We start from the raw sequence: 16,327 nt of genomic DNA on the forward strand, positions 1-16,327 counted from the left end.
TTTAGGAGATATGATACAAAATACATCATTTAGTTATGGTGGAAAGTAAAACCATGGCCACCTCAGAGGTGTTTTTGTGATGGTTCCATTTCTAAAATTGTGAAGGGCTGCAAACTATACGAGTGCACCAAGTTTTGTCACATTATTTTCACATTCAGCTTGAACTATTAAGAGGAAAACATGTGTATTATTACTTATGAAGCCCTATGATTTCTCTACTTTTTCCAAATGCAGTGTATAGTGTGAGTTTTATGATATGAAGATGGAGGTGTAAAATGTTCTGAACTGTGTGTTTTTCTCTCCTCAGGGTTCAGTGCTGAGATCTCTGTGTTTGTGCAGACAGGAGCTTCTGTTCAACTGGATATACAGACACAACAACTACCAGAGTTTGATCTTTTAGTCTGGCTGAATGATAAATCAGAGAATATAGTTAGATATAACAGTGAAAGCCTTAATTCAGCTTCCGGATTTAGTGACTCTTGTGGAAGTGTACAGACACTATTTTTATTTTGAGTCCAATGAACTTCAGTCAGACCCTGCAGATGTTATAAACGAGTGTTTCTCTGCGTCTCTCATTAAATAAGTTTCATGTGAGAACACTCTTTATGTGCGCAGTGCCACAGGCTGATCTCCTCCATGCCACACCACACTGAAGCAGTAATTCATGCAAAAAGGAGTCCCAAGTATTGGCTGCATAATTAAACCTTCTTTGGAGATCTTGAAAATTTCTGTTTTGTAAATCTTTTTTTGATTGATCTTTGAGAAAAAATAATATATTTTAGATAATTAATTTTTAATTTTCCTAAGCTGGAATTCATAACCATCAGAATGAACACAAAAAACGTAAATATTTGAAGCTGTTATAAGGACACCTACCCTCATGCATTTTCTTCTTTCTGATGACAGCTGAATAATTATTTCTGAATAATTTAAACATTTCATTAGGTAAAATAAAAAATTCTAAATATTACTCTTGTTCTGAATCTTATAATTAGCGTATTGGTAATTAAATTAATGTGTTGAGCCATATTGGGTTAACTATCAACCTTCAAATTATTTAGCATTTAGCCTATTTCAATAAAACTATTTTTAGTTATTGCAGTATTTAAGTTAAACAACAAAGTTATTTAAAATCGAACAAATGGAGGCAGATAAATGTGCAATCTGGAGAAAATAAATAAAATAATTTGTAATAATATGGTGTAGCCACTGGATGCCTGTATGACTGTATATGTATATATTCCCCATGGCTGAGAAGAGTGTTTTCACTAATAATTTTAGAACTTTAGTTGCATTTACTGTGGCTGATTTGTAGATTTTGTATGTTCATTTGTTATTTTATTTTTATTTATTGATTTATTTATTTATGTTATGACGGCCAGTTCTGATTATGAACAGAACAAGTGTGACCATTTTTTAAAACCATTTAGTCTTTTCTATCTATCATATAAGATTTTTGTTTTCACATGGCAAGTGCCACAAAAGTCATTATATTCCATCACATTCCGATAAAGTAAATATCAATAATAATAATAATCAGTCATTTCAGTATTTCATTTTTGTCACATTAATCTCTGGGTTCTTCCAATTGCTGGCTTTTACAAATGAGATCTTCCAGGAACCACTTAAATGTTAACAGATCTTACAATAACCAAATTATTATTATTATTATTATTTTTTTGCATTACTTCAGGAACCTCCAGAGCACTTTGAGATCTCTATGTAATGAAAGGGTGACTCCAGAACCTCAGAACTGGAAACAAAGTGCTTCAAGTTCCTGTAGGAACTGCAAAGACTAAAAAATTTTGTAAATACTATAATATATACAGCATAATACACTTTACTACAGTATGGTTAAAAAACTATATTGTGTTTTCATGTGGTGTAGCATAATGCATTAAAACGTGTTTTAAAAAACCCATCATAATCTCCTGTGGTCAATCTCACATGGCTGTGGTCCTTGTTGTGTGTTGTTGTGGGAGTGATAGTGTTTGCTGGTTTGATCCTTTACTGTTGCTGCAAAAAAAAAAACAGGTTACCGAAAAAGCTGCTTTAGAGCAGCGTCTGAAGCATATTGTTTCCATTATTGATTTTTTTTTTCTTTTGATCTATGTGAAGCTGCTATTATATTAATTTTAAAATATGTTATTTATATTACCTAGTACATGATTAGTCTTCATTAGTTTTACATTAAATAGATTTAATTATAACTATAATGTAACTAAATATCCACAGCTCTTATGAATAATGTTCTCTTACTTTCATGGCCGCAGCCAGCCATGAGGTCACAATTTTTCATGTTCGAAAATAAAATTTGTTCTCTGATTGACTAATTTGCTGCTAAACTCCTCATATGAATGTCTGCATGTATAATTCAGAATGTTTAGCTTCCGTGCGTATGAAAATAATCGCTGCGAGACGCTTCCTCATAAGTTGAACGAGCCTTCAGAGAGTTGTGAGAGTTGTTTCTTTTACTGTCTATGGCTGTGAGCGAGAGCGCGAGACGCAGCTTCCGTGTTGCCAGATCCAGCTATTTTATGAATTATTTTTTAATTGTTTCCCCACTAAATATTACACTTTTGAAAATTAATAAAGTAGGACGTTTCAGTTGAGGGTCAGCGATAACTCTACCTCATCTATTTTCAAAATATTTTAAATAATTTCGATTTATTTAATTTATTTAAAGGTTTTTATTTATTTCAATAGCAACATCTGGCAACATTGCATTGCCGGCATTAGTCTGGTAGTTATCAAATAGTGGCAATTATCTGCACCTCAGTATTGTAGTAAATGATAAAATTATAAATGCTTTTCTGATGTGATTTGAAATTTAAAAAGGGAGAATTTTTTTTTGGCCAAAAGGTGGATTCGAACCCGGGTCTATCACGGCAAAACATGTACGACACATGCTTTACCGTTGATTGTTAGGTAAAGTTTGCCATTAGTGGTTGCAGATGCACCAGAGGAGCTGTCATGCAGCTGTCATGCAGCTGGACAGAGTGTTGGAGGAGATGAAAGCACTGCTGAAGTTTGACTTCATTAGTTGTTGATACTGGACTTTTTGCTCTAGAACTGGCCGGAAGATCAACAAGAAATCATGACAAATAAATGTGGTTTGTGTGCAGATTCCAGAAAGATCTGTAAATGTACTCCAGTAAGACATTCCAAGGATATGGTGAGAATCCAAATGAATGGAAAAGGTAAACAAAAATGGAACCTCTGGAGAGTTTGGATAAATATACATGTAATGGAAAAGTAAACAAATGGCACTCTGTCAGCTCCCTGTTTTTACATTATATATTGATATATTTTTTCACACTGTAATGTTTCTGAACAGGTTGATGCAGCACATTGTTTTGTATCTGAAATTTGTTTCTGGCAAAGTTTATATGAATGCTGTTATATTTTGTTGTGAAGGCTGCTGAGTTTTTATTTTACTGTACATGTGTTGATCATTAATATCAAAAGAAATAGAGACAAACAGGTGGCTGTTAAAGCTAGTGGGAAACGTTAAATTAATTGTTTTGTTTTACCAGAGATGAAAACACAGCATGATTTCCTAATTGTTATTATTTTAATAGTTTGAAGGCACTTGTTGCATATACATATTAAAATGTTTTTTTGATTTGTACTCATGGTTATTTATAGGCATAGTGTGGGTTTACAGGTTTTATTATATTGTCTTATGGTTTAAATCTGAATAAAGCTAAGTGAATGTACTTGCTTGATTTCCTTTTTTTATGCATATATACACAAGAATACATACATAATATATATGTGTAAGAGATGTGTGAATAATTTAGAGTAAATAAAAATCCATATAATGTGAATGTGTTAATGTTTAAGTGCATTTTAGCTTTAACAGAGACAACATGTAAACTGAGCAAGATAACTTGTTTAAAGGAAAATACACGTAGGCTACAAGCTTTCAACTGCAAAGAGGTATTTTTAAATGCATGACATTTAAGTTTAAAACATATCTTAACCCTTATCCACACTTTCATTAAAAGTTGTGGCAATGTACTGCCTGTTGCTCTATATTCTGCAAGTGCTGGCTTTGTTTGTTAGCTGCTCCCCCCCCCCCCCACACACACCAGAAGAGGCTATTTATGATAGAATTGGAGGATCAAATAGGATTTGTTCATATGGTGCTGTTTATGTCATGCATATAGGCCAGTTATTGCCAATGTTTTTTATTAAGTATTTATTTCACTGTAGTTTGATAAGGCAACACACATTTTGGATGTCTCCCCATGATACACAGTATTCCAGGTCTGCAGGACTAAGAAGAGAGACCCATTGTACATATCACAGTACACACTTTTTTAAATTATACAGTAGGCTATAATCATATATTTGAACTTATGTCGTGTGCACAGCCAATTGAACTGCTTTAAATGTAAAAGCCAGTTTCCACTTTCTGCACCAGTAGCTAGTTTTCAATTTATAGTATAATTATTACGGTTTATCTCAAATGTACAGTCATAAATACATAGTGTATATATCTATGCCCAACGGTGACCTCTTGTGAGAGATTCAACAAACCCAGGAGCGAATTCCGGATATTGCCCGGAAGTGACGCATTCACTGATTGTCAACATGCAAAATGGCGACCCTTCATAGGCAGAACGCTGCTGGACGGAGGAAAGTCCAGGTAATCATTTACAGATAGTGTTTGTTAACTTTAAAACTATGTATTATTGAATTTATAGTACGTTTACGGCTCAAGAACGTGTAGTCAAATATATCGTATATCAAATTTACAAAACGAAACATGTTCCGCCTTACAAAAGGTATTGCGGTGTTACCTAAATACAGTGATGATATGTCATGCATTCAGTCATTTTTAACCACTGTGCAGGTATATATTCATGCCATTAAATTTGTTATTTTAGTACAATTGTCTGCACATCTAATCTAATAATATGTCATTTTTATGAATTGATAGTAAATAGGTAACGTAGTTTGGTAGACTGTAAGCAGTCAGTGATGTTTAATAAACTAGAGTTATTAATGATGATGTGTGTACAGGTTTCTTATGTGATCAGAGATGAGGTGGAGAAGTACAATCGTAACGGTGTGAACGCTCTTCAGCTGGATCCTGCTCTCAACAGACTCTTCACAGCTGGCCGAGACTCCATCATCAGGATATGGAGTGTCAATCAACACAAAGTACAACTTGCATTTTGCATGATTTATAAATATTAATGCACTTAATCCCTTGTTTTGTTACCGTGCGACCACACTTTCCACTTAAAGGGTTAGATCACCCAAAAATGAAAATTATGTAATTAATGACTCACCCTCATGTTGTTCCAAACCCGTGGAGACTTCCATTCATCTTCGGAACACAGTTTAAGATATTTTAGATTTAGTCCGAGAGCTCTCAGTCCCTCCATTGAAAATGTATGTACGGTATACTGTCCATGTCCAGAAAGGTAATAAAAACATCTTCAAAGTAGTCCATGTGACATCAGAGGGTCAGTTAGAATTTGTTGAAGCATCGAAAATACATTTTGGTCCAAAAATAACAAAAATTACTTTATTCATAGGGCTGTGCAAAAAAATCAGGGAACCTCCTGGAAACGCAATTGAGCTAGTTTTGAGAAGCAAGTGGGCAAGATTTGTTTTGAAAATCTGGCAACCCTGATCTGAATGCACTTGCTGGAGATGTACTTCTAATCACAGGAGCGCCTTTACTGATGAGATGCGCATGGAAATCTCATTCGATTTTTTTTGAACAGCCCTATTTATTCAGCATTGATTTTCTTCTGGGTCTGTTGTGAGTGCATTCACAACACTGGAGTGACATACGTCAGCAGCAATTTCATTTCAAATGAAAAGTAACAATTTCTGCCAATTCTGTCTCTCTGTGGTCAAATGTTTCTCACTGAGAGCTGTTTTCTATTGCAGCAGGATCCTTACATCGCTTCAATGGAGCATCACACAGACTGGGTGAATGACATCATCCTCTGCTGTAATGGAAAAACATGTGCGTCTTTTACTGAAACTTCATGCTTGATTCTCGTCAAATCTGTTCTGAGCTGTAGCCAGTCTGAGTGGATTGTTCTGTGTTGCAGTGATATCAGCCTCCTCGGACACCACCGTGAAAGTCTGGAATGCACACAAAGGGTTCTGCATGTCTACGTTACGGACACATAAGGTACATTTCTTGTATTTATCTTAGTTTGTTACTTTAATTTGGTTTAAAATCTTTATTTTGATGGCAGTCAAATTCAAGCTTGAAATTTAGATGAAGTTCTTGCATTTGGTTTGCGATATGATAATGAGATTTGAAGTGATTGTGTCGATTGTGATTCACTCTTCAGGACTACGTCAAAGCTTTAGCATATGCAAAGGACAAGGAGCTGGTGGCCTCTGCTGGGCTGGACAGACAGATCTTCCTGTGGGATGTGAACACACTGACCGCTCTGACCGCCTCCAATAATACAGTCACCAGTGAGCAAACTCTCTTAGTCATTCTGTTTGACAGCATTTTTGAGTCATTGAAGTGTGTTATTAAGCAGATGATTGTGAAAACAGATTTCTTCCGAAGTGAACGCAGTATTGTACCAGTGTTAAGTTGCAATTTGATTTTAGTTGTAGTTTTAGTTATTTTGTTGTCTTTGAGATTTTTATTAGCTTATGTTTTTATGTCTGTATAGTTTTTTATTAATTTTTAATTTACTGTAGTTTTAGTTATTTCAGTATTTAATTTATTTCAGAATGTTATAGTTTTAGTTAAGTCTCAAAACCCTGATTGCATCCATCATTTATGTGATAGCTTCCTCACTAAGTGGAAACAAGGACTCCATCTACAGTCTGGCCATGAATCAGACAGGAACTGTGATCATCTCAGGATCTACAGAGAAGGTTAGTTTTCCTTTTCACTTTTCAAGGATGGAAGTTTTTATGGTTTCGTGTTTCAAGGAAGTAAAATGATCATTTCAACTTAAGGTTCAAATAAAAAGGCTTTGGTTAATGGAAATGTTTTGTATGTATATTTTTTTCTTTTTTTCATGTCAGGTCTTGAGGGTCTGGGATCCACGAACATGTGCTAAACTAATGAAGCTGAAAGGCCACACTGACAACGTCAAATCATTATTGTTGAACAGAGACGGCAGTCAGGTGGGACTTTAACACAGCGCCAGAAATATGGAGATCACATGTGCATCACATTCCAAAATATCAAAATTAAATAAGAATATGATTTGGATTAGGTTTGTAAACATTAGCTATCGTATCTTTTTTGCTTTTCAGACTACAAAAAGTGAACAGAATTGTCTTAACAGTCATAGTCACACATGATACATGGTACATGTTAAACCTGCTGTGTTTCTCTGTCTAGTGTCTCTCCGGTAGCTCGGATGGCACGATCCGCTTGTGGTCTCTGGGTCAGCAGCGATGCATCGCCACATACCGGGTCCACGATGAGGGTGTATGGGCGCTGCAGGTGAACGAGGGCTTTACGCACATCTACACTGGAGGACGTGACCGAAAAATCTACTGCACGGATCTGCGTAACCCTGACTTACGTGTGCTCATATGTGAAGAGAAAGCTCCCATCCTGACGGTGAGCTTGAGCTGCTGGTGTTTCAAAATAGTAGTGAAGTCATCATCAAATATAATTGTTCAATACTTTAAGAAAAGTGCTCTTACGGTGTTGATTTTTTTTTTTTTCTGTGCAGATGGAGTTGGATAAAACAGCTGATCCTCCTCAAGCAATTTGGGTGTCCACAACTAAATCGGTTGTAAACAAATGGGTGAGTTACATTACAGAGATTTCTATTCTTAAAGTGGTCAAATAATCTATTTTTTTGCCATTGAGCACAAAACAAGTCACCTTTGAGGTGTCCGGGCTGCTCTTTTACTTTGATAGTGAATGAGGGCAATGACTGTCAAGATCCAGAAAGGACTAAAGTACCATAAAAGTACTTTAAAAGTTCCCTTCCTTCTTTATATATTTACATTTAGTCATTTAGCAGCTTCTGGCTGTATGCAAACAAAGAAGTTCTTGAATATATTGTGAGCAATAATAGCAGAATTTTAGGTGAACTATCACTTTAAAATATGCATGCTATTATTCAACCTTTTTTATATATAATAATAATAATACACTATTTGTTCAAGAGGTCAATACGTTTTTTTTTCTTTGAAAGGAATTCAACAAGGATGCATTAAATTGATCAAAAATGTCAAAGTAAATGAAAGAATCATTAAAAATGTATTGCAGTATGAAGCAGCACTACTGTTTTCAACATTGATAAGGTTTTCTGAGCAGAAAATCAGCATATTAGAATGATTTCTAGAGGATCATGTGACGCTGAATGGAGTAATGATGATGAAAATTCAACTGCACCAAAGGAGTCAATTCAATTTGAAACCGTATTCAAACAGAAAAAAGATCATTCTACTTTTAACTTGTGTATCTGTCTGTATTTCTTTGTTTGCCATTGTCAGTCTCTAAAGGGCATGCAGAACTTCAGAGCGTCTGGAGACTACGACAACGACTGCAGTGCTCCTTTAACTCCACTGTGTACACAGCCAGAGCAGGTCATCAAAGGTGAAGGAGCGTCTGTGTTTCTAGAGCAGGCACCTGAGTGTTAAAACTCAGGGATGTAACCAGAAGGTCGCTGGTTCGATCTCTGTGTGGGCCATGAGCAAATTATAAAAGAACATGTTGCTTTGGATAGAAGCCTCCGTTAAATGACTGATTTCTCACTTGCTCAAGATGTGCTAGACTGTTCTCTGTCATTTTAATCTTTGATCGAGAGTTTGAATTCAATTTCAGGAGGCACCAGCATTGTTCAGTGTCATATTCTCAATGACAAGAGGCACATACTCACTAAAGACTCCAATAACAGTGTGGCATTCTGGGATGTCCTCAAGGTAAGAGCAGAACATGAGAAACTTTGGTTGTATCTTTAGTCCAAATGTTCTGTAATCTTGCTCTGTGTTTATAGGCATGTAAGGGGGAAGACCTGGGTAAAGTGGACTTCGATGAAGAAATTAAAAAGAGGTTCAAGATGGTCTATGTGCCGAACTGGTTTTCTGTAGATCTCAAGACTGGGGTGAGTTTTAGCATCTAGTTTTTCGATTATTAATGAGGGTGAAGTTGACAGATAATAAATGTTAAGTCTGTTCTTGCTGTTTTTCAGATGCTGACCATCACGCTGGATGAAAGTGATTGTTTTGCAGCGTGGGTCGCAGCTAAAGATGCTGGTTTTACAAGCCCAGACGGCTCCGATCCTAAGTGTAATGCCTTCTTCTGGTGGTTTATGTTAGCTGAATATATATATGATGCAAAAAAGACTTTCATGTTTTAGTAACTTATTTTAAGAATTGTAGGTATTTTTTTTGCAAATCTATTTGGTGCCATGAGCTGTGCTGAAACGACACACTTCACATTTAAATCAAGCTAGAAATGCATTGGATTTAGCTTCTTTCTTTTTTTCTTACTTCTACCTTTTTGATGTGAAGACATTTAGAACATGTAGAAAACAAGATGATGATACAGTGTGTGTATGTTTGTTTGTTTGTTTGTCATTCATTTTCAATTTAATTTATTTATTTATTTTATTTCTAACATTACAATATTAGCTCGTAGTGAGAATTATGTAATAACTCTTCTGTGTGTATTTGTGTGTTTCAGTGAATCTGGGTGGGCTGCTCCTGCAGGCGCTGTTAGAGTTTTGGCCCAGAACTCATATAAACCCAGTGGAAGAGGAGGAAAGCGAACTCAACCATGGTAGAATTTTTGCAAAGGAATATTTTAATAAGGCCATAATAATAATATTTATTATTATTCAGAAATTATTTTCTGTTAATACTCTTCAGTAGTGAATACATTTTCTTTGACTCTAGCCTGCTATTATAGATAATCAGAATTATTTCAGTGCATTCTGGGATTTCCTAATACACATGAATGCATGCAATTATTAGTGGTTTCAGAGCTTCTTCTTTTTTTTTTTAAAGCATAATGGCTTTGTTTAAAGTATATTTGGCTGTCTATTTCTCATGCAGTGATTCAGTAGAATTTGTGGTTTGCGGTTGGTATCTGACTTGGTCATTTTCTGTGTGAATTTCTCTTCAGTGAACGGTGAACAGGAGAGTCGAATTCAAAAGGGCAACGGCTACTTCCAGGTTCCTCCACACACTCCTGTCATCTTTGGGGAAGCAGGAGGAAGAACATTGTTTCGGTCAGAATGACAGTGTCCAATACTGATGAAGACATTACACTCATCCTGTCTTCATTATAAGTCACATTCATTATCTTTCCAATTGCAGGTTATTGTGCCGTGATTCTGGAGGAGAGACGGAGTCCATGTTACTGAATGAAACCGTACCTCAGTGGGTTATTGATATCACCGTAGATGTGAGTGTTTCAGATCCCCCAATCATCTCATTATGTGTGCGATTGTATGTTGACTGTCTTCTTTCCTGCTACAGAAAAACATGCCAAAATTCAACAAGATCCCCTTCTACATCCAACCTCATTCATCATCTGGGGCCAAAACACTCAAAAAGTATGCTGTGTTTGTAGATGTGACAAAATGGAAAAGCAATCATTAATTAGGGCTATGCTTAACAATTCACATTTTATGACACAAATGCAATCTGAAGTGTAAAACCAATACTTGGATGCAAATTTGCAACAATGTTTGTATGATTGTGTTGTTTTTCAGGGACCGTCTGTCTGCTAGCGACATGCTACAGGTCCGGAAAGTGATGGAGCACGTCTACGAAAAGATCATCAACCTCGACACAGAGTCACAGACCACCAGCTCCTCAGCCAATGACAAACTGGGAGAGCAGGAGAAAGAGGAAGACGTGGCAGTGATAGCCGAAGAGAAGATTGAGCTCATGTGTTTAGATCAGGTTAGACTTCCTCAAGACAAATGAAAATGACTAGAGACCCATCTCTTCAATGTACTCATTGTTTGCTGTTCAACATCTTGTTTTCCTCAGATGCTGAAACCAATTTAAATGAGGTGACCGTTATTTAGATTTGATTGGCTGTTAACATTCACACAGCTTTCGTGACACCAGTAACCCTTAATAATAAGATTACAAGTGTCAAACATTGATTAACCCAGGGTTAAAGTTGTTAAACCTTAGGTAGACAGTGTGAATATAAACTTAAGTAAATCCTTCACTGCTACACATTTTTGAGGACTTTCTGCTACATTAACATTATTTACACACTTATATTTAATTATTGCTCAGCTGCGCTGAATGTTTCAGGCAGGATCATATAATTAGCATTGTGCTCTGAATTAGTAAACAAAACTAAATTCCTTTGTACTCTATTGTTAATGTTCTCTGTTGTTTGTAGCTTTTGGATGCAAACATGGACCTCAGGACTGTAAAGCATTTCATCTGGAAGAGCGGTGGAGACCTGACCCTTCATTATCGACAGAAATCCACATGAGCCACTGCACCCAGTCACCATCGACCCACATCGCTTTGACTTCCAGAAGCATCCCAGAATGCCCTGAGGTCTCATGGTCACCCAGGAGGAATGTTTTTTTATCTGTGCATTGGCTTAAATGACAGAGCCAGCAGAAAGATCTGACCGACAGCTGAAGGTTATAAACTTAAGACTGACTGCAGATTGCTGCAGTTCTGTGAACTACGACTTCTCCATCTTAACACGAGTCATGATGATGATGATGATGATGATGATGAAGATGAGCATGAGTACTTCCGTTCTCAGTCATTCCAGAGACTTTCATCCAGATCCGAATCAGTTACTCTTTGAAGCTCCCCATTTTGCTTTTTTTCCAAGTAAACAATGTACCTTTTTTTTCTAGATTGAATTATAACATTTATTATAATTTATTTGAAGCTACTTGTGTATCAGAAATCAAAAACTGTCCAACATGGAACAAGCAGTCAGCGATGATGATTTTAATTCATAGATGCAGTTTACTGTGTATGTGTGAGACACGTTCTCTCATCTGTTTGTTAGTTGATTTCTGTGGATCAGTGCACATGACCATCATCGTACCATAACTTCTGAGAAATATGGCCCTGTTCTTCTCAAATTACTGACATTAGGACTTATTTCTTTTGTGTGAATAAAAATTTAAACTCTGCTTTCACTCTTGATGTCTGAACCTAAACCAAAAGTTTTACAAATGCAGACGTGAAGAATAAATGTTTATTTTTTAAATTTTTATTAGTGTTATTATAAATACAGGTCAAAATAAATGGTTAATTTATATTACATGAATTACCATTAATTAGAAACTGATTAATCAACTTTGTAAACACTGCTCATTGTTTGGTGATATTCAGTACTATAGTTAAATGTACAGTAGTAGGGTTACTGAAAATAAATTCTTATTTAAGAAAAAAAATAATAATAATATATATATATATATATTGCTTCTACATTTTTAGAGAATGAAAATACCTAACAGTTCTGTAATATGAAAAATGTTACACTTAATTTCAAAATACAAAACAAATATACATTTTAAGTAGTGTTATATCTAAAATTAAATTATGGAAAGGATGACCTTATTTATTTTATTCTGCATTACTGTGCTGATTTAGGACAATTTGTTTTTATAAAATATCACAAAACCAGTTCCAGAAAGCATGCACAATTTATTTGTTTAACAGAAAACACAAAAATGTAAACGGGAAGACAAATCAAACACAACATTTCCTTTCTCTGACATGCAAATAGCATTCTCTGATAAGTCTATGCTCCATTCAGTGCTTTCCCAGAGAGAACGTAGATATGAAAAAAAGGTTGGATAAAAAAACCTACTACTGCATGAATGATACGAGAATCTTTGATTTTGCTCAAAGCATGTATGACTGCTTACAGATCTCATCCAGTTTAAACACTTAATACACAGATTAAATATAATATTTAATATTCAACTTAAATATAAGAATGACATAATATCAAACCAAACAAAAGTGCACAATGTGTAGCAATGCTCCAGCCTGTATGAACACCAGTGACTGAAATCACCGGAGGTTCGTCTGTCTTAAATGTACTAAAACAAAACTCATTGTATCAGTCACATACTGAATACCAACTGATTTACAAAACTCAAAAAAAAAAAAAAGTCCACAAGAATCATCCCTTTCTCCTAAATAATAAAATGTCATGTTAAAAACGATAAGTTATGAGTTACAGGTTACAATAAAGGAATGTGCTGTTACTGCAAATCCTGATGTTGCCCACTAGTTAAACAAACTATTAGTTCAATTTCCAAATCAGATTTTACTCTGAAACTCTTACATTGCCTTGTTTAATCACTGCAATTTCAAGACAAAAAAATAAAATAAAAATAATATTTCACCAAAAATATCTGTCAAGGTCTAAAAAAGAAAAGAGATTATAGAACAGAACAAACTTCAAGTCATACTTTTATGGGTTTTTTTTTTTTTAATTTAGAGTTGAAAAGCTATTAAAGCTGGTTTCCACCATGGGATAAATACCCAAAGATGTAGCAAATCTCTTTATCTCACAATTCAGACTTTCATCCGATTCAAATTGTTAAATATAAAGTCCAAAAAAAAAATTCCCTTTGTGGTAACAAGCTACCACAAAAAGCAACTGAACAACAAACTGATTTTCACTGTTGAAAAAAACTCTAATGAAAATAAATGTATAAATTCAATTATATGATCCTTCACTCTTCTCTGTCTCTACACCACAGTTCTGTGTGGTTTATGGTGTGGACAGCTTCAGCTTCAGGCCTGTGTGTGTTCACTGAGCTGCTGGATGTGCTCAGCCAGCTGCAGACAGTGTAAGATCCTGCTCCTCTCGTCCTGGAGCTCCGCAGCAGACACTTCCCCCTGCAGCTTCCGGCCGAACAGCACCAGATCCTGCATGAACAGCCCGACCGGCTCCCGCTGACCTGCAGGAAGCTCCGTGATGCTGGCGTCCTGGAAGCGAAGATCTATGTGTTTGGCTCGGCCCAGTCCTGGAGCCCGCTCTTCAATCCAAGTCAGAGGTCTGCGTCAGAAAGTACTCGGGTTAACTTGTGTGACAGATGAAAATCTCACAGATTTATGGCAGTAAAAACGATTTTCTTCATAAAATGTGTGTGTAGAATATGTTTTAAAATTCATGTCTCACTCTGCATGACTAGTTAACTGCAAACAATATATATACATTTCTTATTATTTATTTATTTTTCTTATATATTATGTGGAAACTTGGGGAAATAGTGACCAATTTCACTGAAAATATACATTTTCCGTGTACGTTCATTTATATATATTATATATATAACCTCAAATCTAAAATTTCTAAAAATTCTCAAAAATCTCAAAGCTATCCATTAAAAATCTAGAATATAATTTAAAAAAATTTACATTTAAATAGAAGAAAATAATGTATAAATTAGAAGCTAATTTTGATTGATGTACATATTTAAAAAATAATACATTTAATTATTATTATTATTTTTTTTTTTCAATGTAAAACAGCTGTCTGTGGCCTCAGTTTGCTCACTTCTGCTGGCCGGTCAGGAAGTGTGCCGTCAGCTTCATGTATTTGTTCTCTTTCTCCTCCACCAGAGATGCTGCAGTAACCGTCAGCTCCCCGAAAAGATCAACCAACCAGGTCAGTCTGGCAATCCCACTGAAAGATGGGAACCCAAATTTGCCTTCAGGGGTCCACCTGAAAAGAAAAACACCACCATCACTCAAAAACCCAAGTGAGAACCTTTAAAAAGATATAATTCAGTCACTACCTGTGAAGTGCAGCATTCCCTCCTCCAGCGTTTTCCCAGCGATGTCTTTTTTCAGCTGTTTGAAGTCAGGAGTGAAGAGCTCGATATGTTCTTCATGTAGCACCAGGCCTGAAGACACCATACAGAAGTTAAACATTCAACCATCCTGAAGGCAGAATCATACTATTTAACTGCTTCATAATAAAGAAAAACTTCTACCATTTCAAATATTTTCTCGGGCATCCCCAGAAGACAGGACAGAACTCACCCTTCTGCCTGAGCCAGATTCCACAGATCCACTGCAGACGTGTAGCTGAGGGTCATGGGATACTCAACACACACATGCTTCCCCGCCTCCAGAAACTGCCTGAGATCGAGGAGGATCGAGGAGAGACGATGGTTTTAAAGGGAAGACACTCAAACGTGATCATCTCAGTCTTGTGTGAGGAGGAAGTCAGTGTCACCTGATGTGCTCTTCATGGTTAGTGTTTTCAGTGCATATGAAGGCCACATGGATGTCATCTCTGCCTCAACGCCTCCGTCATGGAGATCTGCTTCACACCCTGCTGATCTTTCAAGAGTCCTCCTAAACAAGCCACAGATCACCCAGCAGGAACTTGAGATAGATGTAAGTATATACTGCATTTTCCAGACTATAAATCACACTTTTTTTCATTGTTTGGCTGGTCCTGCGACTTATAGTCAGGTGCGACTTATTTATCAAAATTAATTTGACATGAACCAAGAGAAATGAACTAAGAGAAATAAACCAATAGAAAACATTACCGTCTCCAGCCGCAAGAGGGCGCTCTATGCTGCACTGTGCTCCTACAGTCTACACAGGAGACATAGAGCGCCCTCTCGCGGCTGGAGACGGTAATGTTTTCTCTTGGTTCTTGGTTCTAAATAAATGCAACTTATATGTGTTTTTTTTCCTCGTCATGATGTATTTTTGGGCTGATGCGACGTATACTCAGGTGCGACTTATACTCCGAAAAATACGTATACTACCAGAAAACCACCAGCTTTCAAACACTATGATTTTTAATGTTTTTTAAAGAAGTCTCTTCTGCTCACCAAGCCTGCATTTATTTGATCCAAAAGTACAGCAAATACAGGAAATTTTTTAAATGTCTTTCCCATTTAAAATAGCTGTTTTCTATGTAAATATATTTAAAAATGTCATTTATTCCTGTGATTTCAAAGCAACATTTTGGGCATCATCATCACAAATTATAACTTGACATTTCTTTTTTTCTGTGAAGTCAAAAGAAACCATTGTGTTAATACCATTAATACCATTGTGACTTAATAAATCAAGTGTCTGTATGAATGTCTGAAGATGCAGTGACCTGGACACAAAGCCTCTGATGCTGAACTTCTCAGCAGCGCTGGACGGTAGAGGAGCGAGCAAATCTCTCATTCTCACACTTCCTGCAATGCCGACACCAACAACCACTGATCCCAACATCATTCCTGCAGAAACAACATGCACAAGCAGAGAATCAGCATTCATTACATGTTTGATCTGAACTTGATTTATATGCTGTGCCTGTGGGGCACGATGGAATGCAGAAGCTCTGGAAAAGATCCACATATACACTGTTCTTGCCCATAAGGAT

General features: G+C 36.1%; 2 protein-coding genes and 1 pseudogene across 3 annotated transcripts in view; 2 read left to right on the plus strand and 1 right to left on the minus strand.

The window, feature by feature from the left end:
- LOC113045302 (SLAM family member 5-like) overlaps positions 1–16,327 on the plus strand; it is a 96,737-nt gene that overhangs the window by 28,919 nt on the left and 51,491 nt on the right. The gene's annotated exons all lie outside the window — the stretch shown is intronic.
- Positions 4,570–11,866, plus strand: LOC113045301 (WD repeat-containing protein 48). 2 transcript variants are annotated; one of them, XM_026205596.1, is made up of 20 exons: positions 4,570–4,654; positions 5,032–5,172; positions 5,914–5,992; positions 6,081–6,163; positions 6,330–6,459; positions 6,785–6,873; positions 7,027–7,128; positions 7,349–7,573; positions 7,689–7,763; positions 8,461–8,563; positions 8,792–8,889; positions 8,964–9,071; positions 9,159–9,255; positions 9,653–9,748; positions 10,094–10,199; positions 10,288–10,375; positions 10,450–10,526; positions 10,686–10,878; positions 10,969–10,991; positions 11,336–11,866. In XM_026205596.1, the coding sequence occupies exons 1-19, from the start codon at positions 4,607–4,609 to the stop codon at positions 10,984–10,986; spliced, it is 1,956 nt and encodes a 651-aa protein (XP_026061381.1). In that variant the 5' UTR covers positions 4,570–4,606; the 3' UTR covers positions 10,987–10,991; positions 11,336–11,866. The 2 variants fall into 2 exon arrangements, with proteins under 2 accessions (XP_026061381.1, XP_026061380.1); XM_026205595.1 differs by lacking the exon at positions 10,969–10,991.
- On the minus strand, positions 13,126–16,256 carry LOC113045305 (biliverdin reductase A-like; annotated as a pseudogene).

This window comes from Carassius auratus, chromosome 27 (assembly GCF_003368295.1).
Source record: "Carassius auratus strain Wakin chromosome 27, ASM336829v1, whole genome shotgun sequence".
NCBI lineage: Eukaryota > Metazoa > Chordata > Actinopteri > Cypriniformes > Cyprinidae > Carassius > Carassius auratus.

Coding starts and splice junctions, on each gene's coding strand:
- LOC113045301 (XM_026205595.1), top strand. CDS start 4,607: ATGGCGACCCTTCATAGGCAGAACGCTGCTGGACGGAGGAAAGTCCAG. Junction 5,993..6,080: donor CTGCTGTAATGGAAAAACAT/GTGCGTCTTTTA, acceptor TCTGTGTTGCAG/TGATATCAGCCTCCTCGGAC. Junction 7,129..7,348: donor TGAACAGAGACGGCAGTCAG/GTGGGACTTTAA, acceptor TTCTCTGTCTAG/TGTCTCTCCGGTAGCTCGGA.